The sequence below is a fragment of the Uloborus diversus genome, unplaced genomic scaffold, assembly GCF_026930045.1.
Source record: "Uloborus diversus isolate 005 unplaced genomic scaffold, Udiv.v.3.1 scaffold_229, whole genome shotgun sequence".
NCBI classification, from domain to species: domain Eukaryota; kingdom Metazoa; phylum Arthropoda; class Arachnida; order Araneae; family Uloboridae; genus Uloborus; species Uloborus diversus.
This window is the reverse complement of record NW_026558383.1, coordinates 203,562-220,625: the sequence shown is the minus strand read 5'-3', so window position 1 is coordinate 220,625 and position 17,064 is coordinate 203,562. Positions and strand designations below refer to the sequence as shown.

General features: G+C 34.2%; 1 protein-coding gene across 1 annotated transcript in view; it reads right to left on the bottom strand.

Moving 5' to 3' along the window:
- Positions 1-201: 201 nt before the first annotated feature.
- LOC129233181 (short-chain dehydrogenase/reductase family 16C member 6-like) overlaps positions 202-17,064 on the bottom strand; it is a gene marked incomplete at its 3' end in the record, with an annotated part of 42,734 nt that continues 25,871 nt past the window's right edge. The window contains 2 exon segments of the mRNA XM_054867246.1: positions 202-318; positions 7,224-7,471. Coding sequence (XP_054723221.1) covers positions 202-318; positions 7,224-7,471 — 365 coding nt within the window.

Sequence of the window (17,064 nt, the reverse complement as noted above, 5' to 3'; positions counted from 1 at the left end):
TCAAAAATGAGCCCGAACTCATCTCTACTTTCTACTCAAAAGAGCTCATCCAAGGTGTGTGTATCTAATTATGTGATTCACATTAAATAAAAGCAACTGACAAACTATGTTTCGATCACGGTCTTTGTTTGGGGCGACTTCTTGCAATGATTCTATCATTGTCACTGACATTAATTCTTGGTTTTTTACTCATATACTCACCCTTTCAATAGAAACATGAAATAGAATGATCTTGGAAGGAACAGAAATTCTTCATCTTCTAAAACCGCATTCACAATTTGTTGAGCAGCATAATCTGGAGTTAGAGCAGTGTGCATACTAAAAAAAGAAAATTGTGATTGGAATGCATTCACAAACAACGTGGTATTGCCAAATTAGTAATTTACTTGTAACTGAGATCAAACATGGCAACAAATACCATGGTTACAGTGCAGTCGTAAACTGTTGTCAACTATGAAATCCTTTGTTTCCAATGGTTCTTGTTATATCATCAATGTACCCGTATCTATTCCTTAGCCCGGCTCTTTTATCTCTATCTCTATATATTGAAAATAGGTACAGCAGAGGTCTTCAATGTAGGTTCATATTATAGTCCTTTGCTTATTATAGCATGTTATAGCTTATTTGGAGTGACCTTTAGTAACACTTAATATTTTCTTTTAATTCTTTTGACCAGTGTGCTTTATTAATTCCTTTTAGCAGTATGCTGAAAAAAAGAATTGTCAACTTTTATGCAATATAACCGAAAGGCAACTTGGAGTAGAAAACTTCCCGGTGTGATAAATGTCAGAATAACTAGTTAATACTAAAGTTTTCATCATAACTGTAAACCGTTATGTAAACATGTTCATATTTTTTAAGGATATTTTTGGTTTAATTATAAAACATCGACACAGAAAAAACATTGAAGGCAAAACATCGATGTTATAAAAAAAATATCGACCTTAAACATCGGTGGTAAAAGCATCGATGGCTTAAAAAAACGTCGATGTTTCGAAAATATCGCCAGCGATGTCGCACGAATTACGTAACTAGTGCAAGGTTAAGTGGATTTCCCTGCATTGACACTGCGCTGGCAACGAAACGACTTTTACAGAGTAGTAGGGGTGAGTGAAGTACTTTGGGACACTGCTAATTTCTAAGAATCTATTTTTAGCAGCCCTGTTTTTGTAATCTCCAGTAGTAACTTTCACAACTAAATGGGGACATATTAACAATCAGCAACAAAAAAAGTTAAATTGATGATTTTGTGAGAGAAAAAAATTTCTGACTCCAAAGACAATATTTTCTTCATTTGCATTTCATTTTCTGCCTTTGTATTTGTAAAACTAATCAACCAAATTTTATTTTATTACAAAAGAGAAGTATTTTAGATATTTTGGTTATGAGAAAATAGTGATAGTGCATCTAGTTTGACCACCATTTTGGTTTTTCTTAAACCACGTGGGGATTGTACCTTGGGACAGTCAAACATATTGTACCTTAGGACACGTCCTAAGGTGCAACATATGCATAGTCGTTAATGATTAAAATATGTTTAGGAAAATAGAAAAATTTTCTAAACTGCTGTAGTGTTTAAAACACATTGAATGTTACATAATAATTCATTATTTATGATTCGTTATTGATTATCCATAATTTAATTCATTACCAATGGGGGGGGGGGGTTCAAAATTGAATCAAGTATATTGCTGTTTCCTGAATCAAGCAGGGTTCCCATGGTGTAACGGGACGTGTCCCGAGGTACAATAGAATGTTGTTCCTTGGGATAGCTTGGAACTTTTACTTTAAATGGCTGGCAATATTTTATTTTCAAACTGTTTGAATTGAAGAAAAAAAAATCGAAAAGTATATTGGGGTATTTTAATGTGACTTTTAAATCTTAAATTTGATTTAAATAATTCACGTTATGGAAAGTGTCCCAAGGTACAACACTCTCCCCTACTCTGAGATGCTCACAAGCAGTAGCGTGCACCCTCTCCCCTCTGCTGGAAATAATATATAAGCATATAGGTTGCCTGATATAGTGGTACCCCCATTTCTGAAGCTCTGTGCACGCTCCTGCAGGTAACGTCGAAGAAATGGAAATTAGGTCAGGACTATCCTTTCTACTGGAGACCCCATCGCACCTACAGTCCTGAAATTAGGAACAAAATTACTTTAGACCCCGGAGATTTGCTCCTCAGAGCTCTTTCTTTTTTAAATAAATTCGGCTTTATTTTAAATTAATTTTTAAGCTAAAATTTCACATGAATTGCGTGATATAAGAGTGAACGAATTCCGCACTTCTAAACATTCTATGTCATTCGAAAGGACTTTTTTTTCACACAAGATAAAGTCCGTTCCAATTTAATCAATTTACTAGAACAACAGATATAAAGGTTTCTAATTTAGCAAAAATTTTAGCCTTGACTCAATACAAGCATGGATCTGAGGACAAAATATTACTGGAAAGGGGAAATCACGAATTTGAAAACGACTTATTAAACGCGCAAAACGGCCGTTTCGCTATGATCAGGAGCGCCTTAGCACCTACCAGTGGCGGATCTAGAACTCGAACAAGGGGGGGGGGGGGGGCTAACCTCGGTCCAAGTGAGGAGTCACCGCTTTAGAGTAGGGAGTCTTTTTCGTCGCTTTCGCGTATATTCTCAATCTCGGTAACGGAGGGGGGCATCGCTCTTTGAGGGACGTACACCCTTGTTTAAACAGTATGAAATTTTCTCTACAAGGGGTCCCTCTTCCGAAAAATGCAGGACTTTAAATACGGTTTTTTACTTGAAATAAACTTATATAGTATACTGAAGAATATAAATAATTTCGCGAACATATTAAAGTTCTGAAAACACTATATGCACCTCAGTTGGATATAAAGCTGTACATTACCGCCCCATGGCCAGAGCTAAGACGGAATTGCAAGCAAACACCGAAAATGTCAGTTACAGCATCCAGAGATTGCAGCTGGATTCTAGCTTTATGCTCATGAGTCTGGAGTAGCTAAAACCATGCTTAGGCAAAACCCTCTTATAAAGCTGAGTAGATTATCACATTGGTAGATAGAAATACATTTGCATAATAGAAAGAAGTGTGCAAACATGGCATGGCTCCCTATCGAAAAAATAATCAGCAGAAATACAATCAAAAATACAAAGTAAAAAATAAAATACAATCTCGAGAAATATTCGAAAATAGTTTACTAAAAATGCAATTTTAATTAATCTTTGATGACATTGGGGGGAAGCGGGAGCTCACCCAACAACATTTTCCGAAATTTGAGGCATAAAAACAGTTTTATGGTCTCTCTTTGTAAAAGTATTGCAGTATTTTAAATTTCAGAAAATTCGGTTTTATCCAGTGCAAGTTCTGACCTCATTGGGAAGGCGGGGGGGGGGGGGCTATAGCCCCGTTAGCCCGAGAACGAAGTAAAATATATAACTGTGTGAATTTGAAACTGAAAATTTCAGATTAAAAAACCTTGATAGCATCAGGACGAAGCTATTTCTTCCAAGCCTTCCCATGCTATTGTAAATCGCATTGCAATCTGGTGTACGTTTTGATCGAATGGGAGAAGGAGTTACAGTTTTTTTTAGCCCCCGTCCCCCTTCAACTCACCATTACTACGCCACACTGTATTTTTTTAATTTAAATATAATGCATATTTAAATTAGAAAAAGCATTGAAGTATTTGAAATCTTTGAAATTTCGGTTTTGCTTAGAGTTATTTCTGACCTCATGGTGGGAGGGGGGTTATAGCCCCCTTACCCTGGGGATGAAGTTAAATATATGTGGCTGATTTAGTTTAAAAGTTATAACTTTCAGATTAAAAAAAAAAACGATTGCAGAATTTCCATTCCATTGTCGATTATATTTTAATCTGTTTTGAGTTTCGACTAAATGAGAGAATGGGAGGGGCTACAATCTTCTAGCCCCCCTTTTCTATTATGCCACTATATATAGCAGTTATATTTAAAGATAATACATATTGAAATTCGCAATTGTATTGCAGTATTAAAAGTCTCTGAAATTTCGATTTTATTTAGTGTAAGTTCGGACCTCAGGGGGGGGGGGGGGCTATAGTCCACTTAGCCCCCTTCTTGGATCCGCCACCGGCACCTACGGTTGTGAAATTTGATACAAGTTAATATGGAACGACTCCAGGGGAGGAACCTACTTCAAAGCATTTTTCTTTTTCTTTTTTTTAAATGCACTAGCAATTTTCTTAAAATTTACCTCTAGTAAACTCTCAGAAATCTCTTGAAAACACTGAAACTTGTAAGTTTCTGTCATTAAAAAGTTTTTGAGGGAAAAGTATATAAAAATTAGCAATTTAACATTATGCGTATACAGGACACCAACGCCCCTTAAAAACACTAAACCTTTCATAAGCATTCCGCGGTTTTCAATTTATGGATTGAAAAAAAAATAATAATAAAATAAAAAAATACTGAAGCAGAGATGCGGAATTGGAGAGAAAATAACCGATTCCAACTTCTGAAATTTAAATCTTTTGACTCCGCACAGCTCCTTTACTCAAAAATCAATCCGGCTTCACGAATCAGACTCCTCGGCAGTCATGAAAGAGCTGACGACTTGGAGGAAAAATGAGCGACTCCGACTCCTTTACCCGGTCCGACTCCGAAATATTATTTTCATAACGTTTTATTGGGCAACCATGAAAGAAAGTTTAAGAACATTCATACATTGTATGAGGATTTGTATTTATAATCAAACTTCAGATTATGGTTTCACAAAGAATATAAACAGGGAAAACTATTTTTTGAGCAATCACGATTGCTAATTGTTTTCATTTGGCCTTCCTTGATGTCCAGTTCCTTATTCAACTCCACCGTCCTCTGCAGGCGCAGCTCCGGCGCGACTCCTCTGGTCCTGAGCACTGTCCCCCTGTAGCCGCTGCTCCTGGTCGGTGGTGTCCATGTCCTAGACACACGCACGCTCATACACACTCACACACATACACGCACGCGCCTTTGCACACGTACACACACGCCAACGTGCATACACACAGGTTTACGCACACACACACAAGCCTACACATACACAACTTTACACACGTTACCGCCCAAGAGAAGGAACAGGAACCGTTTCTAGAAACAAGAGAGTGAGGTAGTAACCAATGAGTAGGGTCCTGTCGCAACTCGTGATTGCGAAAAAAATAATTTGAATTCAAAATTTCAGAATTCAAATTAATTTTGAAAATTCGAAAAGTTTCTTTTTTCTAAAATTTCTTTTTTCAGAAAGCTTGTAAATTTTAGTTTTATACGCTTTCATTATAAATCATATCTTCTATTGCTAAAGCTCTTCTAGATTATCTGTCTCCAGTCGCCAACGGGCGACCATTTCATTGAAAATGGCTACCAAAATATCAAGTCTTTGTCATCCAAAGTGGTGATCATGTGTTATTTTTTATTTGTTAAAAATCCTATCGCTTATCATGCTACGACCACAAGATTCCAATCTTCAGAGCATCAGTCGACACCACCTTGGCAACTTAACTCAAAGTAAACTCCCTTAGGTTTATTTATTTTTTGCACTGAATATATATTTTTTAAAGAGCTAGCCAAAATCAAAAGTGTCTACCATTTTCTGTAACTCTGTAGCCAATGGCTACTATTCAGAATTCCTAATCTAGAACTTTATCTATTACTGAAATCTAAACACAATGCTTGCGCTTATTGTCACCAAGCATTTGCGCGGAACTTATCAACAAAACAGCATTCTACATGACATTGTTGCAATCACTCTAAATGCGCGACCCAAGGATTTAGTGACTGAAGTATTAACGACATGGTTATTTTCCAAGAGATGCCAACTAGAGTTTTTTACTCAATGAATAGTATTTCATGGAAACGAGCATAATAGAATCTGTTAACATGAATAACAACCTTTTGTTTAAGCATTTATTTCGGGCGATATCAAGATTTCTAGAAATACCAGGAACTTCTCCAGACAACGCATGGAATAATTCATAATTTTTGATTTTTCTCTTATGACTTCCAATTTCCTTGATAAATATAACCTTTTTTAATGCCCAGCTTTTTCACGGCACCCTTGATTCATCTTCATATACATCAATAGTTAAAATTCATTCTATATCCATCAATAGCATCAATTTCCATATACATCAATAGTTTCAATTCATCTATAGTTCAAATGCAGCATTCATAAATGGCTTATTTGCAATAAAAACGAAAAATATTCGAAATAATACTTGTTGTGATCTAAAAGTAATACTTTTTTTTTTAAATAACAAAATGTCATCTCAATAAAAATTTCGTACTTTTGTACTAACAGGTCGCATAAGGTGGTTCAAAAATACATGTAAAAAAACAAAGTTCTCCCAGATAAGGGGACACCCCTCAGTATTTTTAGACCTGTGGATAGCAATATACTGGAAGAATTTTAGCTTCCTATTTCAACTGAAAGAGGGTGCTCCACCCCCTCTCCAAACTTCAATAGTATAGGGAGGAGGGTTAAAAAAATACATCGAACAGAAAAAACAATGCTACATGTTATGATATACATTAAAAATATGCATATTCATTGCAATCAAAATAATTATTTACAAAAAAAAAAAAAAGAAGAAGAAAAAAAGAGCTAACAGCTGGGGGAATTAAATATTTATCACTTTGTGGCATTTTCTACGATCTGGCTAATGTTAAATTAAGGGGTCATTGAGCACCGTCTTAATATTTGAGTAAGAAGCTAAAACTTTTACATCATAATACTATTAATAATTGCAAAAAAAAGGGGGGGGGGGGGGTCCTGAACTCTAGCTGAAAAAAAAAAAGTTTTTTTGATCCCTAAGGGTTCAAAAGTTTTTTGAGAACACTAAGGTCTCAGGCCATATATTGGCAATAATTTAGTTTATAGACCGCAAATCCTTTTTGTTTTCTCTATAATATTTTGAATCGGTTATTTTAAATGCCTATTTCGGATGTTAAACAGAGCGCGGAACCTTTGGTTGATCTCCATGGAAACCTGGAGTTATGGGAAGTACAATAAAAATTTAAGAAAGGCTGTCCTATGATAAGGATTAGGAGAAAAAAACTACTACAAATTTGGATTTATAGAATTGCTACTTGTAATTCAGATTTTAAGCGTAGTTGTGGGATAGTGATTCTCAACCTGATGTAAACATTTATTTTTTTTTTCGCGCCACCATATTTCCTAATCTAGAAGTTTTCACTCCCCAAAAGTTCACTTACGATTTGACGTCAGCACCTTCAAACAACCCAGTTGTTATCAGGGACGGACATATTGTGGTAATTTTGATGCCGTCCAATCCTTGTTCTTTCAGTTCCAATTCCAAAGATTCCGCAAAACCAAGAGCAGCGAATTTACTGGCGCAGTAATCAGTCAGCTTGGGTCCACCAAAGACACCAGCGATGCTAACAATACTGACGATGTGGCCTTTGTTCCATTCCATCATGGACGGAAGGAACGCCTTGCACATCTGTAATAAGGGAAATGAATAAGTAATAAATAAATGAAACATTAATCAATAAATGAAAGCGGTTGAGATCATCAGTGTAACGTGAATAATTTTATGGTAAGGGCTAATATATTTGTGATCGAATTTTACGCTACAAGAAGAAGGCAATTCGTTAAAGTAGTGCAGAATCAATCAATAATGGGGTCGTTTCACTAGACGTTAAATCCCGGTTATCACAAATTTGCCATTTCAACTGCGCTTGCTCGTGGACTTAGCTTTTCCGGCTTTCTGTTTTAAGATTTCGCGTTGCTTGTTTAGGCTAAGTTAGAGTGCCAACAAATTAATGAATGCGATTAGAATATTTTTACAGCGATTTCGTGATATATTATATGAAACTACGCATATAAATAACTGATAATCTTTATAATGTAAAGAGAAAAATGACACTTCAATATTTATTGGTTAGGAAATATTTATTCAACATAAACGTAAAACACGTTGTGCACTTCAAAAATGATTGGAATATGAGTACAGATATCTGTCTTTTGCAGATATTTCTCGTCAAGCGTAGACAGCTTAGTATTATACATTTTTATTTAGATTGAGGGTTCGGCATTGTATTAGAAGTGATGCTGCAATTCTAGTACGCTCTTCTGAGGTTAAAAATTTGGCCCTGAAAATGGCCTTTGTTTGATAGAAAGATCAGACTCCATGCATGCTTAAAAACATAGAATTTGACCATCTTTAAATAATTTGACAAAATTTACTGTTTTTTAAAAAAAATATTAAAATCGGTGCGCAGACTCATTTTTATTTTTTACGTTTCTGCGCATGACATCACAAATGAAGCAGTGAGAAGTAAAGGGTTGTAAGTGGCAAAATTAAAAGTTTGGAGATAACCAGTACACATGGTAGGTGATCCTCTCCTCTGTCTAGGGACAAGAAATGGTTCTAACAGCCCTGGTAGTTGCTGCTATACAGCATGATTTAGAAAAGAAAAAAAAAATCAATGAAAGCTTACCTTGGATGTTATCTTTAAACGCGTTTTACTCAAAACTTGAAAATGTCCACTTACATCCGCTTGCTTCTCACTACCTCAAATGATGAACTGATGCCAGTAGCGCAGAGCGCATTATTTGATTCGCATCTTTACTCACATGTACTGGCAACGATAAGGTTGATAGCAAGCGTAGATCGCAATATTTAATTCGCTTCTGAATTATTATACCGTGGAAACGCGGTAGACAGCAAGCGAAAGCATTCAGCGTGACAGTGGATTACACGCCAAAGTGCATCACTTGTGACGTCATAAAGACCATGCCTTGTTTGAAAATTCCGACACTTTAATAAACTAATTAAAAATTAAATGTTGGGAAAATGAAAGTATTTGCTGGATCCATGTTATTATTATTATTATTATTTGCTCATTCTATCAACTTCACTAAAATATTTTGAATTTGGAATTTGCAATAAAAGGTTAGTACAATACGATATCAAATAACTCCATTAAAAAAAAAAAAAAACTTTAGATACAGATTTTTCGTGCAGCTCAAATTTTGGTGCCCTGGGCCTGCGCCGAGGCCCCGATTAAGATAACGGGGAGCCCTACGAAAAAGGCTTTTTTGGGGACCCTCTGTCATCAAGCTTTACAGTTTTAGCCATAGGCTAAAACAATTTAAGATATATTGGGGTTGGGGCCCCCAAAAGATGGGGCCCTAGGCCACGGCCTAGTTGGTCTATTCAGTAATCAGTCCCTGCAGTGCCCGATGTGCCTACACCTTAAACTGGTCACTAGTATTTTAGTCATTTTTAGGCAGTTCAGAGTTAATTCCAAAATCCATCTGTTACAAAGCTAGATTTTGACTATGTCAGAGCAACACCCGAATTTAGTTTATTGTTAGATCGAAAATGAAGACCTTAAAATGTCTGCAATTACTAATTTTTATCCTCTCGATTTATCCCGAAGAAGGAAGTTATTACTGAAGATGTTAAGAATCTATCTGAATCATGATTCATATTGTTCTCGATTTTTTTTTCTGCCTTCAAATAAGCACGTGTCATTCACACTTATGGAGGCTCCTTCCTTTTCAGTGATTTTCTGATACTGTCAATCACTTGCTGATTGGTATGGAACCTGGCAAAGCAAATGGCGTCACAAGAGCTTGCCTTTATTCGATCGCTGAAAAACTGCCTTTTAAGTAAGAGCAGGATAAAAGGGCTGGTAAAAGGCTATGAATGACAATGTTTCAACGAACTATTCATTAAGTTCGATTGAAAGCGGTCGCGTGACTTGCGCAAGGAGAAAATTCTAGTCAATTGAAGTTATTTAGTGGAATTTGACGTTGGGAAAACTTCCTTGAAATTCGTGTGAAATATTTCATTATGTTTAAAATGTAAAATTGAGAAATATTTTTAAAAGTGGAATGAACGTAAATGAATAGGTTCACCAACGAGTTTAGAAACTTGAAAGACTTGTATTTGTTGCGTAACTACGTAATTGAGAAAAACCCCAAATGAATTACTGACTATTAAAGAATTATCAAAGTTAGATTTTTAAGGGTTTGAATTCTCGAGAAATATGTTAGAATTTAAAGCATTAAAAACATTAATTTAAAAAAACGCGTACCTTCCATAAGAAAAATTGTTGGGAATAAATATATATCAATACCCTTTGAGCTTGAAATATAAGCGATAAAAGCTACAATAAGGAATCAGTTTCCACCCTTAAGTTAGGTCTTAGGCATAACTACATGCAATCTGCCTCTAGATCTGCCTCTAGATCGGTTATTGACTATTCCAGACTGATGAGTCCATAGCAAGGACAAAACTGCAGTCTCTCTAGATGTCATCATAACCGGATTGTCGGTAAATTGCCTGCAGATAAAAGCCACGTTCATTTGGCTCAAAATTTCAAATAATTTCAAACGCGTTTCTTGTGGTTACAAGTAACTACTTTTTCAAAGCAAAACAAAAGGGCTTACGGGAAAAAAATTCGACAATTGTTTTTATCATTTATAAACTTGTTTCAAATTAAGTTTCAGCTATCAGACACAAAATTTTAAACCCTGATAACGGGTTGGAGAAAACTTATACTAAACAAGATTTCTACAAAATTTTCCGAAACCAGAGGAATCATTAAAAATTATTCGCATTTACTTCTTAATGATAATTAATTGGCAAATATTGAATATTATTGGTTTAATCTTGCCCAACCCAAGCTTTAATACATATTTCTCGTCCAAAGTGAAGGACGAAATTCGCAACCCTCAGGAACAAATCCAATTCTATCTTCAGTGAATTTGTAATTAAAAACATCCACTGAGAGTTATTTTTCCTGCAAAACGATAAAATGAATGGGTGGAGGGAAAAACGATGTATATTCTAAACAAACAACTATTCACCATTCTCGGACAGTGTGAACGAACTAAAAACACATGTGATTCATTCTCTGGACTAGATTCATCAGTTTTGTACTGAAAAAAAAAATGTACAACGTTTTTCCCGACACCCATTCAAATGATGAAATGCTTACAGTCATTTAATACGAACACAAATACAAATGTGACGACCAGCAACAGGCTCTTGGCCCAGCTAGGTTGCTCCTAGTCAATTAGTCCTCAATGAAGATCAATGGCCCTCTTAAAGCTATATCCACCCCCTTGCTCAGTACCACCTCTTCCGGTAAGCTGTTTCAGGTGCCCACAACCCTACTAAAGTAGTAGTTTTTCCTTATTTCCAGGTTAACCTGAAATTTGAATAGCTTAAAACAATGACCCCTCGTCCTGCTTTCGGTGCAAAAATTTAATCCATTAACATCATTCATTTTGATAAATTTAAACAACTGAATCATGTCTCCTCTGATCCTCCTTTGCTCCAGGCTATACATATTAAGCCTATAAAGACTGGTATCATAATTTAAATCTGAAACTCCCCTTAAATAGTCTAGTTGTCCTTCTTTGAACGCTTTCTAATACACAAATATCTTTCCTCAGATAAGAAGACCAAAACTGCACAGCATACTCCAAATGGGGTCTTACTAAACTCCTATATAAAGGCAGAAGAACCTTCTTAGACTTGTTTGAAATAGATCTATTGATAAATCCAAGCATTCTGTAGGCTTTGTTATTTGCAATGCTGTACTGTTGACTAAACTTGAAGTCCTGATTTATAAAGATACCCAGATCAAGAACATTTTCTGCCTGACTAATGATTGAACCCTGTAAACGATAACTCGTACGCTTATTTCCATGACCTAAGTGCAGCACTTGACATTTCCCTACATTAACTGCCATATCCCACCTATCCGCATACTTGGAAATATAATCTAAATCTTCTTGAAGCTGTTTTACCTGTTCTTTATTTTCTGCAATCCCCATAACTTTTACATCATCAGCAAAACAATTCATGCTTCCAGAAATATTCACATTGATGTCATTCATAAAAATAATAAACAAGAGAGGCCCTAAAACTGAACCTTGAGGAACCCCGCATAAAACATCACTCCATTTAGAATGATTTCCCCTCCCAACTACTGTTTGTTTCTTTCTAGTCAGCCAATTTCTAACGCAAAGTAAAGTTTTTCCTCCTATTCCTATATCAGCTAATTTGCTGAGAAGAGCAACATGCGGTACCTTATCAAAAGCTTTTTGAAAATCAATATAAACAACATACACACACTTTTTGTTATCTAAAGTCAAGGTAACCTTATCGTAGAAATACAATAAATTAATAGCACACGATTTACCTTTCCTGAACCCATAATGCAAACTAGTCAACAGACTATTAGTCTCTTAGAAATTCATAATATTAATTTTGATCAAAGTTTCGAAAATCTTACAAACCACTGAAGTCAAACTTACAGGTCTATAATTTTCTGCATTACCTTTAGACACTTTCTTGAAGAGAGCGGCGTTATGTTAGCCAGTTTCCAGTCCTCTGGCTCTGTCCCTGAGTTATAAGAAGCATTGAAAATATTTAAAATAACATCCACTAATTTCTCTGCACATTCAACTAAAATTACCTTTCAACAACCCCATTAAAGAAATTCTCCCAATTGCCCGTTATTTCTTTAAAAAAATTCATTAAAAAAAATACGGAGTTTTTCTGTAGGAGATATTCAAAGTAGTTTCAATAGTTTTAATGTGAAATGGTCAATTTTTGTATCTCTAATTAAATTCCTTGAAGTTCCGTAAAAAAAAAAAAAGCATGTTGGTTGATTTTTAATAGTTTTGAATTTATTATTATTTTTTTAGTTCCACCAGGTGTGCCGATCAACATTAATGTACGTTCCTGGTTTTCATGTACCAATCATGTTTCAATAGAATTTTTTCGTTGATTCTCCGCGGTGGTGGCAAACAAAAGTCCCCTGTTGAGTGTCCGCTTCATTCACAAATTATGCCTTTAATTTTTATATCGCTTGACATTGAACGTAAATCAAAGTACTTCTGCTGACGCTCTCCTTGCAATATGTCGTCAAAGATATATATATATATATATATATATATATATATATATATATATATATATATATATATATATATATATATATATATATATATATATATATATATATATATATATAATGTTTGCCATAAAGCCATAGGGTTTAAAAGTTGACATAAAAGTTAAAATAGTTGTAAACAATTATCTGAGTTTAAGAGTGGAGTCAGAAAGTTACATGTATAAACTAAGGTTATTTTCACAGATATGTCGCCATCTATAAGACCGAGTTCTTTATATGCTGCTTGATAGGTTGGCAGGATCTTTAACTGTTAATCGACTTCGTAAATATGTAGAACCACGAAAATATTTCAATTGAATTCTTATGTGACCGAATTCAGATTAGCTTTTAGAATGAATATTGTACACTGGTGTAAGAAATTAAGAGAATTTTCAGATTTGGTCAATTATTTTCAGAACTACTGGACCGATTTTAATGAAATTTGGTATGCACATACATTGAAACTATACAAAACAAATAACCATCTAAAATTTAAAATGCACAAGCATGATTATAAATAACAATCGTTAGAGTCGGATAGTATGAAACAGCAATTGCAAAATTTTTAAAGGGGGGGGGGGGGTAGAAGGGGGTTCGGTCCCCTCTAACATGCATATAGGCTTCGCAGTGTGACTCCATACTTGAAATAAAGCAATTTACGGGATCCTTAAGCATTTATTTCAACTATATTCATTCGATGGATTGGCCAAGCAGATCTCTAGACTCCAATCCTACAGAACATGTCTGGAACGCTCTCAGGAGGGCAATAGCAACTCGCAACACCCTTCCGGGGACCATTCATAGCCTGAGAAGGGCGTTGGTGAACGAGTGGAAATAAATTGCTTAAGGGTCCCATGAACTGCTTTATTTCAAGTAAGATGTCACACTGCGAGGCCTATATGTTTGTTAGAGGGGACTATACGTTCTACTAACCCATTTTTTTCGTTCAATTTTGCAACCGCTGTTTCATGCCATCCGACTCTAACGAGTGTTATTTATGATCATGCGCATGTATTTTAAATTTCGGAGGGTTAATTGTTTTGTATTGTTTCAATGTATGCACATACCAAATTTCATTAAAATCGGACCAGTAGTTCTGGAGATAATTGACCAAATCTGAAAATTCTCTTAATTTCTTACACCAGTGTATATTCTACCAACAGGTGAGTCTTTTTCAAGCTAGGAGAGGACTTTTAAAATGTTGTTCTCGTTTCCATCGGAAAACTTGCTTTTTCCATATGCCTCCTTTTTTTTTTCTTTGCAATTTCCCTCTGATAAGATATTTGTGAACTATATTAGTTCATTATATCATTTTTAAATGCTTAAATACGGTCATCATGAAGAATAATTTCGCAAACGATTTTTATTTATTTTTTCCTCTTTGTCAAATTGTTTTCTATCCACTGTTTTTAGTTCATTTTTGTTTCAACTCTTAACTTTGAAAGTACGGTAATTGTGTGCATTTACTCTTTCAGTTAATAATTTTCTAAACTAAATGTACTTAATTGAACGCATGCAAAATTACAACTTTCAGAAACACGGATTGTTATCGTGTATCTACACTAGTTGAATTAAAAAACTAATATTCTCGAAGAGAATCGCAGATACAGTAGAACCTCGATTATCCAAGCTAATTGGGACCGCTAGAGCCTCGGATGTCAGAATTCTCGGTTAATAGAAACTTTATATAAAAACTTGTCAGAATCGATACATAGAAACGATCTTATTTTATCATAAAAATATCCTAAAACATTAAAGTTAAAACTAATTTTCGTGCATGAAACCCAATTTCTAATTTAAACGAGCATCGGATTAAATGAAAGTTAACAATTAAAAATTTAACAGAAATTACATTTTTGCGCCTTCATACACCTTCAATCTTCGACAATTCAACTTGAACCGCCACGTTGGAAGATTTTCGTTTTGACAATGTAATCGAGAAAAAAGTAAAAAATCAATCTACTAGAATGATTTTCACTCAAGCTAAAAAGACTAGGAATGATAATCAACAGACAAAAGGGATAGCTTGAAACTGATTTTATAGTGTTACTGGTTGCAACTAACATTTGAAAGAAACTCGAGGGAATGTAAGAACTCCAGAACGGAACAACGACCCTATCTACACATCCCTGAACCCCAGATTCCTTATGAGTTTCGTAGCAACCTTTAGTGATCATAATTTTCTCCGCTAACCTTCATTTTTCATGAGACAAAGTCTAAAGTGGAAAAAAAACCTACGAATGTCTCGAAATTTTTTTCGATATATAGAGAAAATATAGAGATAGATTATAGAATATAGAGATTTTTTCGATATATAGAAACAATTTTTTATGTAATGAACATAGAAATTTGCTGGGATTTCGATACATAGGAAATTTCAATATGTGGAAGTTCGATATATGGATGTTCGACTGTAATTAAAAATACGATTGAATATTCATAAAAGATGGACGCATAAAAAGTACGTTTTAAAAAGTGAATCGAATTTTTTTTTTTAGCCATTCCAAGTTAAATATTGAAAGATGCATTAAAAAACACATTTCCAGAAAATATTTTTATTTTCAAATTAAAAATTCCTCATTTGATTAAATTTACGTTATTTTTTGAAAAATAAGACTTCATTATCGGCTCGGTTAACAGAAACCTCGGTTATTCGAAGCTCGGATAATCGAGGTTCTACTGTATATTTCATTTAATTAAATTTTGAAGCGTAAATATTATATGACTCTAAACGGTTTTCAATGTGCTATGCTTAATAGAATGAGATTAACCCGATAATACAGGAAAAAGTTTTGGCGGTTCTCCTAGTGGCACTCGTGAAGTTTTTACCTTTCACATGTGCCCATCTCTCAGCCTTCAGTTTTAAGGAGAACCGTCAACCATTTTGTCATTACGGATGCATAGCAATCGGAGCTCGTTTTTACGTATATATAACAACAAAACATTACGAAACATAAACTGGTAGCGAAGAGAACTTAATAGTTTTAAAGAATAGTATGAAGACATATATGCATAATTTATAGCCTATGTCACTCAGTAAGAATGCACTTTTCGCATATTGAAGAAATTGTTCAAATAGGTGCAATGGTTCCGGAGATTACCTCGAACATGCAAACACACAAAAATCCGGTTTCTCTCTTAATAATATTAGTATAGATACTTGAAGTGAGTGAACAAATATTAACTCTTTAGAAGAAGAGTTACACATTTTTTTTTTTAATTAATCTTTTTCCATATCAGCAGAAAAACAGAAGTCTAATTCAAAACTTTATCCGCTCAGACCTAAACAATATTTCAATTATTTTATTTAATAATATATCATTGGGCTTAAAAATTATTAATATTATTTTAAGTTATTTGTCAAATAAAAACAATTTATTAGACCAAAACATTTTAGCTATTCATTAAGTTATAATAATAATAATAATAATAATAATAATAATAATAATAAAAAGCAGGCCTTCATATTCACAATATTAGAGTCATTGCTTGAATAAAGTAAAATTATTCAGGCCTAAATCGCAATATTTTAGCTAATCATAAACAAAAATTCATTGAAAAAACATCAAATTATTCTTTGGGATAAGTCTCCTTAGTTAGCTTGAGCTAAAGCTCCCTAGATAGCTTTATTTTGTTTATCTTAAATTTTTAGCAACATAAATCAATAAAGTCAAATCATTAGGCCTAAATCGCAATATTTTAGCTATTCATAAACAAAAATTAATTGAAAAAACATCAAATTTAACAAAAACATTAAATTAGTTTTTGGGTCAAGTCTCCCTAGTTGTCTTGGGTCAAAGCTCCCTAGGTAGCTTTCTTTTGTTTACCTTAATTTTTTAGTAACTTCGATTAAAGTTATATAAAACTACTGCATATTAATATATAACTAGATAGCTAGAAAAGTAACTAAAACATGTATATTTTTAAAATTCATTTTCCTCAAAACTGGAAGTTAAAATCTAAAAAATTCTAAAATCTTCAAACTTACATGAAAGGTGCAGTATCATTTTACACTGAATTTCTTAAAAACCGATGAAAATTTCGAAATGGATCGTCCTTGAAAAATACTGTTGTGCGACTGGTGACCAATAATATAAATAAAATTTTGCTTAAA